The sequence below is a fragment of the Ursus americanus genome, chromosome 6, assembly GCF_024610735.1.
Source record: "Ursus americanus isolate L20-20 chromosome 6, mUrsAme1.1.p, whole genome shotgun sequence".
NCBI classification, from domain to species: domain Eukaryota; kingdom Metazoa; phylum Chordata; class Mammalia; order Carnivora; family Ursidae; genus Ursus; species Ursus americanus.
Genome location: NC_142132.1, coordinates 55,747,229 through 55,762,634, shown reverse-complemented (window position 1 = coordinate 55,762,634; position 15,406 = coordinate 55,747,229). Strand labels below are relative to the sequence as shown.

The 15,406-nt window shown below is 35.7% G+C and overlaps 1 protein-coding gene and 1 non-coding gene across 5 annotated transcripts in view; both read left to right on the top strand.

Annotated features, from left to right (window-relative positions):
- The window catches only part of CCAR1 (cell division cycle and apoptosis regulator 1), a 54,377-nt gene that overhangs the window by 18,521 nt on the left and 20,450 nt on the right, over positions 1–15,406 (top strand). For all 4 annotated transcript variants that reach the window (XM_045783311.2, XM_045783310.2, XM_045783312.2 and 1 more), the window contains 11 exons: positions 992–1,185; positions 2,084–2,198; positions 2,312–2,504; positions 6,742–6,871; positions 7,103–7,264; positions 9,749–9,974; positions 10,553–10,666; positions 11,267–11,433; positions 12,167–12,377; positions 13,189–13,272; positions 14,694–14,879. In XM_045783311.2, coding sequence (XP_045639267.1) covers positions 992–1,185; positions 2,084–2,198; positions 2,312–2,504; positions 6,742–6,871; positions 7,103–7,264; positions 9,749–9,974; positions 10,553–10,666; positions 11,267–11,433; positions 12,167–12,377; positions 13,189–13,272; positions 14,694–14,879 — 1,782 coding nt within the window. The remainder of the gene's footprint in view (positions 1–991; positions 1,186–2,083; positions 2,199–2,311; positions 2,505–6,741; positions 6,872–7,102; positions 7,265–9,748; positions 9,975–10,552; positions 10,667–11,266; positions 11,434–12,166; positions 12,378–13,188; positions 13,273–14,693; positions 14,880–15,406) is intronic.
- LOC123783174 (small nucleolar RNA SNORD98) lies at positions 11,071–11,135 on the top strand. The gene has a single exon (XR_006777152.1). It is a non-coding gene; the product is annotated as a small nucleolar RNA SNORD98 (small nucleolar RNA).

Genomic DNA, 15,406 nt, shown 5'->3' with positions numbered 1-15,406 from the left:
CTTATAACTGGAAGTTTGTGCTTTTTGACCAACTTCACTCATTTCTTTCTCCCTCCATACCCTTGGCAATCACCAAGGTTCTGTTCTGTTTCTGTGAATTTTTTTTTTTTTTTTTAGATTTCACATGTAAGTGAGATCATACATATTTGTCTTTCTCTGACTTACTTCACTTACATAAGACTTTCCTGAGTATTATGCCACTATTGTTTTGAATTTCTAAGAGGGGACTAAAATTCACAGGTTTTTTTTTTCTTTTTTCTTTTTTTTTTTTAAAGTAATATCTACTCCCAATATGGGACTCAAACCCAGAACCCTGAGATGAAGAGTCGCATGCTTCACCAACTGAGCCAGCCAGGCACCCCTAATATATGCAGTATTGTTTTAAGTGGGGGGTTGCACAGGAAGAGGGAGAGAGCGAATCTTAAGCAGGCTCCATGCCCAGCACATGAGTCTGACGTGGGGCTCCATCTCACAACCCTGAGAAATCATGAATCAGACGCTTAACTAATTGAGTCACCTAGGCGCCCCGATATGCATTATTTATTTTAGAGAGAGAGTGTGTATATGTGCTCAAGCATGGGTAGGGGCAGAGGGAGAGGGCGTAAGAGAATCCCAATGGACTCCCCCAGCACAGGGCTCGATCTCATGACCTTCAGATCATGACCTGAGCCGAAATTGAGAGTTGGATGCTCAACCAGCTGAGCTACCCAGACGTTCCTGCAGTATTCTTAAAACTAGTTTCACTATGGTATCTTCTTTTCCTGGAACAACCTGTGAAAACTTTCATTTGGCGCAACTTAATGTTGAGGTAGAGTTAAAAAAAAAAAAAATTTTTTTTTCAGACTTGATTCTTTTCTTCAAGGTGTACATGTGTATTTCCTAACTTCAGATAAGTTAATTTTAGCATTTTGAGTTCGTTTTGAGTGGTCATTTTTAATTTCTAGGGTATTTCAAATCATTAGCCTAATTGGATCTTGATTTTGTTTTATAGCCAGCTGTTGCACTGCCTACAAGCCTTAGCCTGTCTACTCCTCAGCCTGCAGCACAGATAACTGTATCGTATCCAACACCAAGGTCCAGTCAGCAACAAACTCAGCCTCAGAAACAGCGTGTTTTTACGGGAGTAGTTACAAAACTACATGATACATTTGGATTTGTGGATGAAGATGTATTCTTTCAGCTTAGGTAACTTAATTAGGTGTTGGCAAATGCCTTCTTGTATTTAGCATGAAATATATTGATAAGACCTAATTGTGGCATAGGATTGTAGTTTAGTTATAATTTTTTGTTTTAATTATATAGTTTGTATTATATTTGTATCTGGCCTTTTTTCATGGAGAATATGAGTGAAGATATTTTCTGGTTACTGAATAAAATAGTTATAGTGAATTCTTTATGCATGTTTTATAGGAATGAGTTAATTTTTCCAACTCTTCATGGGCAGACTTCCAGTGAGAATAGAGATTGAAATAGTCATATGCCTTTTAAAATTTAATCTTCTGTTTGAAGTATCTAAGGATACTATGTACTAAAAAAGCGTTTTTAATTGAAAAACTAATGAGTGGGATTGAATGATGAATGACTAACATATTCAGAATAGTATTTTTTTAGTGTGATAATGGTTGCATGAAAGATTTTCCTTGGATATTTTAACCGTATTCCTAGTGAACTGCCTTAGAAGTACTTTATTTGGGAAATTAACTTTAATTATCATAATGAGATTTTTCTAAAAGTGGGTCTCCTGTTTTCCATCTTCATCTCTCTTATCACTTCATAGCCCAAAGGAGATCTTACTCTTGGGTTATAAAAGTTACTACTGTTAGAAGGAGGGACGCAATATTGGGAGAATATGAAGTGTAAAGTTATTTCTTCCACTTCAAACACTCTGTTTTTTTAGGAAGCGTGAAACATGATCAGTTCTAAAATAAAATAAGTCTAGGAGGTATATTTACTTTTTAAAAGGGCTTTTTTTAGACTTCCATTTCAGATAGTTTACATTAGATAAAATACTACAAATATAAATTTTTTTTTGAGGACTCTCTTAATTGTGTATGTATTTAACTTGTTTTTTTTTTTTTTCTAGTGCTGTCAAAGGGAAAACCCCCCAAGTGGGTGACAGAGTGTTGGTTGAAGCTACATATAATCCCAATATGCCTTTTAAATGGAATGCTCAAAGAATTCAGACGCTACCAAATCAGGTATATAAAATACTGAGTTAGGTGTTAGACAAACTTGGTGATTCAGTCTTCCAGTTTTCAGAGTTTTTTCTTCCTCTTTAAATTTTTTATTTTATTTCTTTATTTTTGTTAAGAATCAGTCCCAAACTCAGCCTTTACTGAAGACTCCTCCTGCTGTACTTCAGCCAATTGCACCACAGACGACATTTGGTGTTCAGGCTCAGCCCCAGCCCCAGTCCCTGCTGCAGGCCCAGATCTCAGCAGCTTCTATTACACCGTTATTGCAGACTCAGCCACAGCCTTTATTACAGCAGCCACAGCAGAAAGGTATTACTTGCAATGTGTCTTTTCTGTTTCAGACTAACACATAACTTTTACAACTGTGTAGTTGTTAAAATAACGAGAATATGCTTTTAATTATAAAAAAGGCAGGGATTTCTAGAATACATGAAAGGAAGATTAAGTATCTTGTGTAGACCACTTCTACTTCTATAGCTGTTTGGAAGTAATTTTATTTTATTGCTCTTATAGAAAGACATGCTCTTTGTGAACTTAAATATCAGAACTATTAATCCCCAGTCCTTTTATTGGTATCTGTAATGGAAGAAAATGTCATAGAAACATTTTATTTTTTTTTAAGATTTATTTTTAATATTTATATTATGGGGGAGAGGGGCAGACAGGGAGAGAGAGAATCAAGAGCAGACGCCCACTTAGCATGGAGCCCAATGTGGGGCTCGATACCAGGACCCTGAGATCATGACCTGAGCCAAAATCCAGAGTTGCCCACTTAACTGACTGGGCCAACCAGGTGCCCTTAAACATAGTACTTTATATATATATGTTTTCTGGTAGTAGTACTTTAAATTATGCATTGAATTATAGTGCATGAAATAAATGAGCTGTATTTTACATTTTCCTTTGCAAATTAATTGAAATTCTGGACACTTTTTATTGAAGCCTTGGCTTAATCAAAGCCTGCTTTTTTTTTTTTTTTTTTTTAAGATTTCATTTTGAGAGAGAGTGAGAGAGCAAGCATGAGGGGAGTGGGTGGAGGGAGAGAGAGAAGCAGACTCCCTGCTGAGCAGGGAGCTGGATGTGGGGCTTGAACCCAGGACCCTGGGATCATGACCTGAGCCGAAAGCAAATGCTCAACCAACTGAGCCACACCTGGTGCCCCAACAAAAGCCTACTTAATTCATTTGTTGTTGTTCTTTTGGGTAGGGATATTTTTTGTTTTTTTTGTTTTGTTTTGTTTTGTTTTTAAGATTTATTTAGAGACAGCACAGGAGCAGGGGAAAGAGCAGAGGGGGTGTGGAGGGAAAGGAGAGAAAGAAATTCAAGCAGATTCCGCCAAGCATGTAGCCCAATGCGGGGCTCCATCCCATGATCATGAGATCATGGCATGAGCGGAAATCAAGAGTCAGACGCTTAACCAGCTGAGCCATGCAGACGCCGCTAATTTTTAAAGTGTGATTTGTGGCATTTTCTCTTTTATTACAACACACTTAAAATCACTAAAGAGGGGGCGCCTGGGTGGCACAGCAGTTAGGCGTCTGCCTTCGGCTCAGGGCGTGATCCCGGCGTTCTGGGATCGAGCCCCACATCAGGCTCCTCCGCTATGAGCCTGCTTCTTCCTCTCCCACTCCCCATGCTTGTGTTCCCTCTCTCGCTGGCTGTCTCTATCTCTGTCAAATAAATAAATAAAATCTTTAAAAAAAAAAATTCACTAAAGAGATTGCATTGTACAGTGTAATGAGTTACTAAATGAACACCTATGTAATGGTTACTTGGGTAAAATTAAAATTTTGCTAGTTTACTCTTTTTTAATAGTTTTATTCTCTAAATATGCATCCTCATAATACTGTTTAGATTTGTCTGTCTTTGAATATTACATAGTGTTTGATTCCATTTCTATAATCTGTTGTGTATGACTTATTTTTTTCCAACATTCTAAAAGTTTCTCATGCTACGTTTTCCATCTGGCTCATTCTTCATTTTCATTATTAGATAATATTACACATATGAATATTGTACATTTTATCTGTTCTCTGATAAACATTAGGATAGTTTCTAGCTTTTGGTTTCAGAAAATACTGCTATAAATGTCCTCATATGTGTGTCCAGGGGCAACATGCCCAGGTTTCTCTAGGACATACATACACCTTCAGGTGTAATTGCAAGGTCTGAGGGTTTGAGTAACTTAATAGGTAATTCCAGGGTGTTTCCAAGCTACTTGGTTCTTTCAGATATCTGACTGGTAGTCCTGTGATTTCTTTTCTGTTTGTTTTTATTTACTTTTCTAAAGATTTTATTTATTCATTTGTTAGAGCACAAGCAGGGGGGGAGCAGCAGGCAGAGGGAGAAGCAGCCTTCTGCTGAGCAAGGAGCCTCTTGTGGGACTTGATCCCAGGACCCTGTGATCATGACTTGTGTCAAAGGCAGATGCCTAATTGACTTAGCCACCCAGGCGCCCCTCGGTTTATTTGTTTTTAAAGATTTTATTTAAGGGTGTCTTGGTGGCTTAGTTGGTTAAGCATCTGCCTTTGCTCAGGTCATGATCCCAGGGTCCTGGGATCAAGCCCCACGTCAGTCTTTCTGCTCAGCAGGGAGCCTGGTTCTCTCTCTCCCTCTGCCTGCCACTCACCCTGCTGGTGCTCTCTCTTTCTCTCTGTCAAATAAATAAAATCTTAAAAAAAAAAAAAAACTTTAGAAAGAAAATTGCCATTGGCAACTAGGATTCCTTAACATAGGAAATGTTCATAAGTTAGTTGTTTCTTTCCTCCCCACAATTTTTATTATGAAAATTTTCAAGCATACAAAAATGTTGGAAGAACAATAAAGTGATCACTTACATACTTACAGCCTTGTTCTGTCTGCTTACATGTGTACAAATACAGTTTTTTTAAGATTTTATTTATTGATTAGAGTGAGAACACGAGCAGGTTGAGAGGGGCAGAGGGAGAAGCAGACTCCCCACTGAGCAGGGAGCCCGACTCGGGGCACAGTCCCAGGACCCTGGGATCATGACCTGAGCCAAAGGCAGACACTTAACCACTGAACCACTCAGGCACCCCTGAAGCATGCTCTTTCTAAAGGAGACCATTTTTCTATATAACTACAATCTATTCTCACATGTAAGAGAAAACATTTAAGTATTCTCAGTATATTCCGATCTCCCCATTTGTCTCCCAGATGTCTTTGAAGGTTGTTTTTTGTTTCCTAAACAAAAAGCCAGTCAACTTTTATCCATTGTGTTTGGTTATGTTACTTTAGTTTTTTTTTTCTAGAATAGTTTCCCACTTTTTCGTTTTTTAAAGATTTATTTATTTGAAAGAGAATGTGGCATAGAGCGGGAGGCGGAGGGCAGGAGAGGGAGAGAGAATCCCAAGGCAGACTCTCCACTGGTGCAAAGCCCAAGGCAGATTCCTATTCTTGAACCTTGGGATTATGACTTGAGCTGAAATCAAGAGTTGAACACTCAACTGATTGAGCCACCCAGGTGCCCCAGTTTCCCGCTTTTTCTTTCTTCCTTTATGACATTGGCTTTTTTGAAGAAATTAGGCTAGTTGTCTTGTAGTTTCTTTTGGAATGTTGTATTATGGATTTGCCTTTGTTGGTTGTGATGTTTTTGCCTTGTTCCTCTATCTGCCATATAAACTATGAACCTAGTAGTTAAAGGCTTTGGTAAGGGGCGCCTGGGTGGCTTGGTCAGTTAAGCGTCAGACTCCTGATTTAGGTTTCAGGTCATGATCTCAGGGTTGCGCAGTTGAGTCCACACATGAGTCTCCTCTCTGGGTGTGGAGCCTGCTTAAGATTCTCTCTTTCTTCCTCTCCTTCTTCCCCCCACTCTCCACCCCCTGACTCAGTTGCACTCTCTGTGTTAAAAAATGAAAGGGGCACCTGGGTGGCACAGCGGTTAGGCGTCTGCCTTCGGCTCAGGGCGTGATCCTGGCGTTATGGGATCGAGCCCCACATCAGGCTCCTCCGCTGTGAGCCTGCTTCTTCCTCTCCCATTCCCCCTGCTTATGTTCCCTCTCTCGCTGGCTGTCTCTATCTCTGTCAAATAAATTAATAAAATCTTAAAAAAAAAAAAAAGAAAAAGAAAGGCTTTGGTCAGAACACATTATGGGTGATGTTTTGTAATTTGTATTATGTTTTACTAGGAGGCACGTGTCAGATTCTTCCATTAATTGATGCTAAATTTGATTACTAGGTCAGAGTGGAGATCTCTCTGTAATGAGTTCTTTTTCTCTGTGGAACCTTTGGGTGATAGTTTGGCACCCTGTGAATAACTTGTACAGCAATCTTTAGTTTACTCTCTGTGGATTAGGGATTTCAAACTATAGCCCTTCGATTAGGTCCGTGGCCTGGTTTATATGGTGCCTGAGCTATAAATGGCTTTTGCATTTTTAAATGATTACAAAAAATATATACAAATATGCAGGTGGCGTCTGCTGTTTGTTCACCGCAAAGCTTAAAATGTTAGCCAACTTCTGCTAGTTGTATAACTTAACTAGGCAATGCTTTTATTTAAGTTAAAACGTTTTTTTCTCTTTTAAAGCTGGTTTATTGCAGCCTCCTGTTCGTATAGTTTCACAGCCACAACCAGCCCGAAGATTAGATCCACCATCGAGATTTTCAGGAAGGAATGACAGAGGGGATCAAGTGCCTAACAGAAAAGATGACCGCAGGTATTTTTTTTAAAGTATGCTTTTGGTGGTGGTGACGGTGCACGCTGTGAGTGCATGTAATGCCACCAACCGTACATTTAAAAATGGCTAAGTGGTGTGTTTGTGTTACACATACTGTACAACAGTTTTTCAGAACTTAGAGAATCTTACATTGTCTATTATATTTATTTTGTTAAAGAACTGTTCAATAATGCCAGAAATATTAGTAATTTTAGAAAAATTTGTTTTAAGTCGTGAAAGGGAGAGAGAACGACGTAGATCCAGAGAAAGGTCTCCTCAGAGAAAACGTTCTCGGGAGAGATCTCCTCGAAGAGAGAGAGAACGATCACCTCGGAGAGTTCGACGTGTTGTTCCACGTTACACAGTTCAGTTTTCAAAATTTTCCTTAGATTGGTAAGTTCTTTTCCCCCATTTTTTGTAGAATAACCAATTTTGTAATTTGTCTAATTTAAGTAGAATGTGTTACAGAGATATTTTTCTTACAACTTTTATTCCTGACATTTAATATAGGGCAAAAATGCAATTTGAAGTAGGAGTGTATTTTCACATATTCATAAAATCATTAAAGATAGCAGCTATTGAAAGTTGTGATCAACTTGTGTTTTTTTTGTCTTGTTTTAATTTGTTTCTTAAAGTTACAGTCATTTAAGGTCCAGATTTATTGATAACTTTATTAAGTCCATGTTCATTGTGTATGATGAAGTAGTAACACAGCAGTGGAACTTCTTAGTTTCACCTGCAAAATGGAAATTTTATCATCTAGCAGAATTACTAAGGTTAAATTGAGTTCGTGTATCTAAAGCACTTAATCCAATCTGTGGCAGTTGTAGATATTCCATAATTAATGGTGGTGGTGGGATGTCATGGTCAGGTAATAACTACAAAGTTGTAATTCATAAGAAGGTAAATTGATAAAATGACTGATTTAGTCTAAGGGGAGGGAGGAATTATCTAAAGGCCTGGGGACTGGCAATTGTATATAAGATAAATTAACAAATGGAGAAAACAAATTGACAGTAAAATAAAAATGAATCATTAAAAGCACTGTTTAAATGTGCTTTTATGTTTAGCATAGAAACAACTGTATGCACTTCAGCATCCTGGAAGTATTACTGCATTTCAACAAAAAATGAGAATTAATATTCATAATACTGACCTATCAAAATGTTAATTTCTATATATTCAGTTCTAGGTTGAGTAAAACAGTGTAATTTACTTAAACTACTCAATGCCAAAAAAAATCTCCCCTTGGTAACTTTGCTTAATTGTTACATAGTTCACGTCCCTTTAGTCATGTAGTCAAATGAGCAACTATTCTTAATTTATACTTGTTTTCTTGTTACTCCTGTTTACTTACATATTCTTAAATATCTAGACTGGATGTATGAGAGAAACTTACTAGAACCAAAAACACTTCTCCAGTCCCAAAGATACTAAATAGAGCAGCTCTGCTCTAGACTGTTCAGTCTAGAATGCTACTTTTGGGGAGAATTGTGATGAATAGCATGTAAATTCAATAGCTAGCTATCTCCTTCTAAGTTAGACCTTCACAGTTTCATTTCACCACTTTGAAATAAATTCCCAGAACATCAATTCAACCCATTACAAATAAAAATCATTTTAAAATTACCATACCTTTTCTCATCTATAGTTGTGGAAGTAAAGATTGTTTTATAGTAATGTGATTATAAGGTACTATATGCCAAGAAATAACTGATTTGTACATCTTTTGTTGATTTTAATCCTACAGGGTAAAACACAACTTCAAAAATTCTAGTGATGGAAAACTAAGAAACAATTCACATAATGTTTGCAACACTTCTTTAAAAAAAAACAACTCAAATACCTATTTTTCATATTTTCCTTATTTTGACAGCAGAATTTTATCCAGATAAAGTATAATTATGTTAGCAACCATACTTGATAAGTTAATCATTACATATTTATTATTTTTAGGCTTCAAATAAAAAGATACCCCTACAAATATATTAGGTCATATTTTATACCTTGTCCTTAGTTGTCTTTAAAAAAGACAGTGAAAAGAAAAGTAATAAAAAAGAGAATGTAGTTATCTTTTCATCTTACTGATTGTTGTTGTCCACTTTTTGTTATGCTTTTAATAGAAATCCTTTGTTCTTTTACCAGATTGATTTACCTTTGAGTTCTTTTCCTTTAAAAGTTCTGCTTCTTTAGGAAAAAGGAAAGCATCCTTTAAAAAAAATCAGTATGCCAGATTTAAAAGGCAAGAAACTTATCCTCTTTACGTAATAAACAATCAGGTATGGATCATAACCATTGAGAGAGAGAGGTATGGAGGTGTTAGATAATCAAAAAACATTTAGATTTAGCTTTCATGTGGATTTTTGTGCTTAATTTTGAATGTAAATATGTTTGGTACAGGATCTTACTATAAAATAAAGGTTTATTTTTTTTGCATTGTATGAACCTGATTGAGGTACTCATCATTTGGTACCATTCTTGTCCCTTCTTTGTATCCACTCTATACAAATTATAACTTTCTAAAAAATGCATAGTTTCAGCTGAGGTAGAATTGCCTTTTGTTTATAACTTCTCTGGAGCTGGCGTTGAAGTTATTTTAGAGGGTCTCTAATGTATTTGAAGCTACACACAAAAAGCAAAGAAATGAAGGTAATACTTAGGTACCAGTTATTTATTTAAAGCTGTAAGTAGACAGATTTGAAAGTGTGGTTTCGTAGGGCTCTTTGCAAATCTGTAGCTCATTAATAATTGCCTCTGACCATTCTCAGCTGGCTTTTAACCATGTCAGGTTATATATTTAGATATGGAATGGAGTGAATGTTTATATAATTTTTGATGTTAAGGCTATTTATTCACTTACTTATGTCTGTTTTTCAGTCCTAGTTGTGACATGATGGAACTAAGGCGCCGTTATCAGAATTTATATATACCTAGTGACTTTTTTGATGCTCAGTTTACATGGGTGGATGCTTTCCCTTTGTCAAGACCATTTCAGCTGGGAAATTACTGCAATTTCTATGTAATGCACAGAGAAGTAGAGTCCTTAGAAAAAAATATGGCTATTCTTGATCCACCAGATGCTGACCATTTATACAGTGCAAAGGTTTGTATTCTGTGATATATAGCTAAAATTTCTGAGCAGTTATTCATATTAAGAGCGTGTATGTGGATTGAATCTTCTGAAAATGGTTAAGTTAAAGACATGAATAGCTATTTTTTTTCTTGTCTGCCTGATTCAGTTTTGGTTATTGAAGTAATTTAATTTAACCTCTTTGTCTTAACTTCTGAAGCTATAAAACTTATGGTTATTGTTTTAATGTTTTGAAACGCAAATGTGAAGATGAAGTTGATTTTATTGAGCTTTTTGGAATGTTCTGTGACTTCTGGTAGCCTCAGATGAAATGTAATGTTGGTGAATACCCTATATGTTAGTCTTCAGGGCAACATTCAGTATATTGCTTATGGTTGGATAGTTTTTGGCTATTATAGAACATTGATCAAAAAGCATTTCTTGACAAGTTAAAACTGTGAAATATCTAATACCATTTCTGCTGTAGCGTTTTACTTTCCATTTTTATAAAAAAATTTGGATATCTAATATGTAAGGATAATTAGTAGTGCTTCTCATTTTTTTACATTACTTTAGACTTTTGACAGGATTGAATTATTTGACTATAATAGGTAATGCTGATGGCTAGTCCTAGTATGGAAGATTTGTATCATAAGTCCTGTGCTCTTGCTGAAGACCCACAAGAACTTCGAGATGGATTTCAACATCCTGCTAGACTTGTTAAGGTAAAATGAAACCTTTATTTTAACTTCAGGTGTATATTTGCTTTGCTTAGTTCTCTGTGTGTGTTGTGTGTGTGTGTGTGTGTGTATACATATATGTGTATATACATACATGCATATAGTTACAAACATATATAATTAAAAATACACTTAACATACTGATTAACAACTAATTTTTGTATTGTTTAGGTACCCAAAATTTAATGCTGTAGATTTTTTTTCATTGCAGATTATGGCTTTATCTTATTTGTATGTCACTAGTTCAGCTGTCATTTTGGTGTTTTATATTAGTAGCATAGTAAAATTTTAGTGGTAATGGATTTAGTATGTCTTTGGATTCTCTTAAAGTGTGAATTATAGCTTGTTTCTTTAAAGAATTCTTTATCGAAGAAATATTTTAGAAGGATGAGTTATGATGTATAAATCCTATTCCATTGCTGAAATGCAGTGTGGAACACGATGAACTGAACTCTTCCTTGACTGACAGATACCAGAGGTAGTAAAAATGGTATTGGAAAGGTTTGTACCTTTCCTTTTCAAGTATTTTATTTGTAATTTGACAAGTTGCATAATACATGTAAATGATTCTTTGTTTTGAATTAGTTTTTAGTGGGCATGAAAGGCAAGGATGAAGCCATGGCCATTGGAGGTCACTGGTCTCCTTCGTTGGATGGACCAGACCCAGAAAAAGACCCCTCTGTGTTGATTAAGACTGCTATTCGTTGTTGTAAGGCTCTGACAGGCATTGATCTAAGTGTATGCACACAATGGTAAGTACCAATTCATTTCTTGATTAGAAATGTTTTTTCATAGTTTATATAGATGTTCTTATGTGTCAGCCCCATCCCCCCTTATTTTAGCAACCTTGATCATGCAGGTAATCTCAAAGGAAAATCCCCATTTGTAGCAAAAGTTTATTTGGTGCCAAGAATGTTGGGGGAGGGGGAAGGATTTAAGAACTAATCAAAATAAACTGAGAATTATTTAAATGTTTTGTTATGCTTTACTTCGGAAGTTGGATGTATGTTGAAAATATTTTTCATTTCATGCATAGCTGGAGAAGATCGTCAAGAGAGAACTTCATTTCATTATAATTCTTTTGTTATAAAATGATGTAGTTGCTGATTATTTTTGTTCAGCCATATTTTCTCTTGAGGCTTATTTGTCCTTTGTATTTTAGTGTATTTCTTGTGACTTAATTGAGAATATTCTCTTTTTAGCACATGAATTCTGAACAGCTATCCAGCTTCTTCAGGTATTCTCTAAAATATGGGTAGCTCTATAATCAATCTTGAAAATGCCTTGGGGAACATATTCTTTTAACCATAAAATATTGTACAAATGTACCAAAAGAGGAACTATGGCTTCTATAATTTTTTTTTCTTTAGACCAACCTCAAGTTCTTGCAGCAAAATTTCTTTACTTGATGTGCTACAAGTGAACTAGGGTCTTTAAAATGTATTTTAGAATTTTTTTTCCAACATGCTTCTTCCCTTGCAACAGGTACCGTTTTGCAGAGATTCGCTACCATCGCCCTGAGGAGACCCACAAGGGGCGTACAGTTCCAGCTCATGTGGAGACAGTGGTTTTATTTTTCCCGGATGTTTGGCATTGCCTTCCCACCCGCTCAGAGTGGGAAACCCTCTCCCGAGGATACAAGCAGCAGCTGGTCGAGAAGCTTCAGGGTGAACGCAAGGAGGCTGATGGAGAACAGGCACTGAACGCTAATCCCTTTTTCTATTTCCGCTTCTCACAGGCACAGGAACACAGGCACAAATGCACACCACACACTACATAACAAACACACATGGAGGAACATAACTGGTAACAGCGACTGGTAATCCAGCTTTCAGCAGTATAGTTGTATTTTCTTTTCTTTTAAAAAAAATCTGTCTAGTATGCTAACTATAAGAGTGCTGAGACCTCAAAGGAAAATAAGTTGTGCTTAAATTGCACAGAATTTTGTTTTTATCATAGGTCTAGTTGCTGGAATCTGGGACCAGTTGTTGAGCAAGATTCAGTATTAAGCCATTTTAAACATTTTGCCATTTTCTAAAATTTAAAAAATTTTCTCTTTCACGGTCATCAGTTCTAGTCATGGATATTTGAAATTGGACAACCACAAGTCTGAGAGATTTGACATTTCAGGCTATGTGGCATCGTCTTTGGTACATTTGAAAGGTCTGACTAAATCAGTCTTTGGGTGGCTTGAAAATTGGGGCAAGATCACACACTGTGTGGTTAGTGGAGACCGGCAGTGTTTGTGCATCCCTGATATCCTTTGTGTTGTAATTTATCACCCTTTTGTGTTTCACAGATCTGGCTTTGATTGGCTGATGAGTGTCTTTGTGATCAGTTAAAAGTGGTAGAGTGTATGTACGTGGACTTGCCTAAATAATAACTTTAGGAGAAGACAATCTGAAACATTTGTGACCTTGCACAGATCAGCAACAGACTTTTAAAAATAAATTACCTTTATTTTAAGGTTTCAGAATAGTAATTATGTTCTTAACTTTGTATATCAGGATGAAGAAGAGAAAGATGATGGTGAAGCTAAAGAAATTTCTACTCCCACCCATTGGTCTAAACTTGATCCAAAGACAATGAAGGTAACATTGAAATTGGTGGTATTTAATTTGAAACCTGACAAGAATAGAGGATGAGATCAGTGTTTTATCATAAAAATTATTAAAAATAAAGTCCACTGATTTTATATAAATATTCTATATTACATTTGTGTTGTGTACAATGATTAAATAAAGGTTGACTTCATAAATCAGTGCAGCCAGTATCTGTCAAATGTAATACACAAGTGCCTGTAGTGTGAGTAACATCTTTTTTTAATTGGGGAACTGACCAAGAAAGGCAGAATTTCTGCACTTAAGTAATTTTAAATTCAAGAAAAAAGGGAAGAAACAGGAGAAAGATTATTAAGATTATTTTTAAAAAGTAGATTGATACACATCTGAACTGGGAAGGAAATAGTAATTTAAAAGCCTCTTTTGAAAAATATTGGTTAAGCTGTACTAGTGTTTCTTTGTTCCCCAATGTCTTTGGACCTGTTATCATTCTACACTTCGTTTCTGGGCTTATAATGTGAATGTAAATCCATAGAATTCTACATATGTACATTCTACATAGATCAGAAGATCACGAGCTTTTGCAGCCCGTTATTTTTAACACGTTATTTTTAACAAAAGCTGACCTTTTGGTTAACTTCTGGTATCAGCAAAAAACCAGTTTTCTTCCTTTTTATGAAATTGTAGTTTTTAACCCACATTTTTAAAATTTTAGTAAGTAGAGAATGTATATCATAAGAAGATTAAGCCTGCATCCCAGGACTTTTTATCAAACTGATGGCTTTGCCATTAACTTTCTTATTTTATGTATTTCTTTTGGTTATAAATATAATGTATGCTTATTTTAAAAACTGGTACATACATAAGAAGTAGAAGATAAAAGTTACTCAAGCCTATAACTCAAACACAACCCCTGTTAAAATTTTGATATATTTTTTCCATTTTTTCTGTGTACAAGCTTTGTGATTGGTTCGTTGGTTCTGATCACATATAAAACAGTTGCAGTCTCATCCTTTTCAATAAATCTTGTTGTTTCCCATGCAATTATTTTTAAATGTTCTTGTATTTCTCCCATCTGGTTGATGTGGTATTACTATCTTTTATTGGATATTTAGATTCTTCACATTTTTGAAGAAGGGACTGTTAGAAGAAATATGTCAAGGTTTTGTTTTGTTTTTTCCCTGTGTTTAGAGTATTTCTTTAGGGTAAATTACCATAAATTAGAATTTCTGTGTCAAAGAGCAGTAACTTTTTTAAGCATCTTAAAACATGTTACAGATTATTTTCCAAAAATATTCTATCAGTTTGCATTTTCACAAACATGTTCTGAGCTCTACAAGTGTATTTTTCACCAACATTTTGAAAAACCAGACAAAAGATAATTGCAGAGTTTATTCCCTATTTCAATATCTCATTTCCTTTTTCTGTGTTTTTATGCTCTGTGTATTTAGGTAAATGATCTCCGAAAAGAATTAGAAAGTCGAGCTCTTAGTTCTAAAGGATTAAAATCCCAGTTAATAGCCCGATTGACGAAACAGCTTAAAGTAGAAGAGCAAAAAGAAGAACAAAAGGAATTAGAGAAATCAGAAAAAGAAGAGGAAGAGGAGGATGATAGGAAATCTGAAGATGATAAAGAGGTATATACCATTAAATATAATATTGGTTTATAGGGGGTTCTTGAAATAATGTGTGTGTATACTTTTATTAAGATAAAACTACAGGGGTCCCTTCCCCCTGCTCGCTCACTGTCTCTCTGAAATCTTAAAAAAAAAAAAAAAAAAAGATACAACTATGTAAGTCTAAGATTTGACCTTTTTAGTGAACAGTTTTGCAAGTTTGACAAATGCATATAGTTGTGTAAGCACCACCACAATTAAGATATAAAACAGGTCTGTCACCCTCTAAAAATCCTCTGTATCCCTCTGTAAGCATTTTCCTCTATCCATGTGTACCTTCTGCCTTCCAGACCAGCCTCTGGGAGCCACGGACCTGTTTCTTCCATTGTACTTAATAATTATTTACTTACTTCCTCAGTTGTCTGTCACATACCCTCTTCTGTCTGGGTAACCCTCTTTACTCTACATTGGTCTGATATCCTACCCTGTATTCTGTCTTTATATGGATGCCCTCCCTTGCTCTATTTGGGTTTTAAAACCTGGTAACT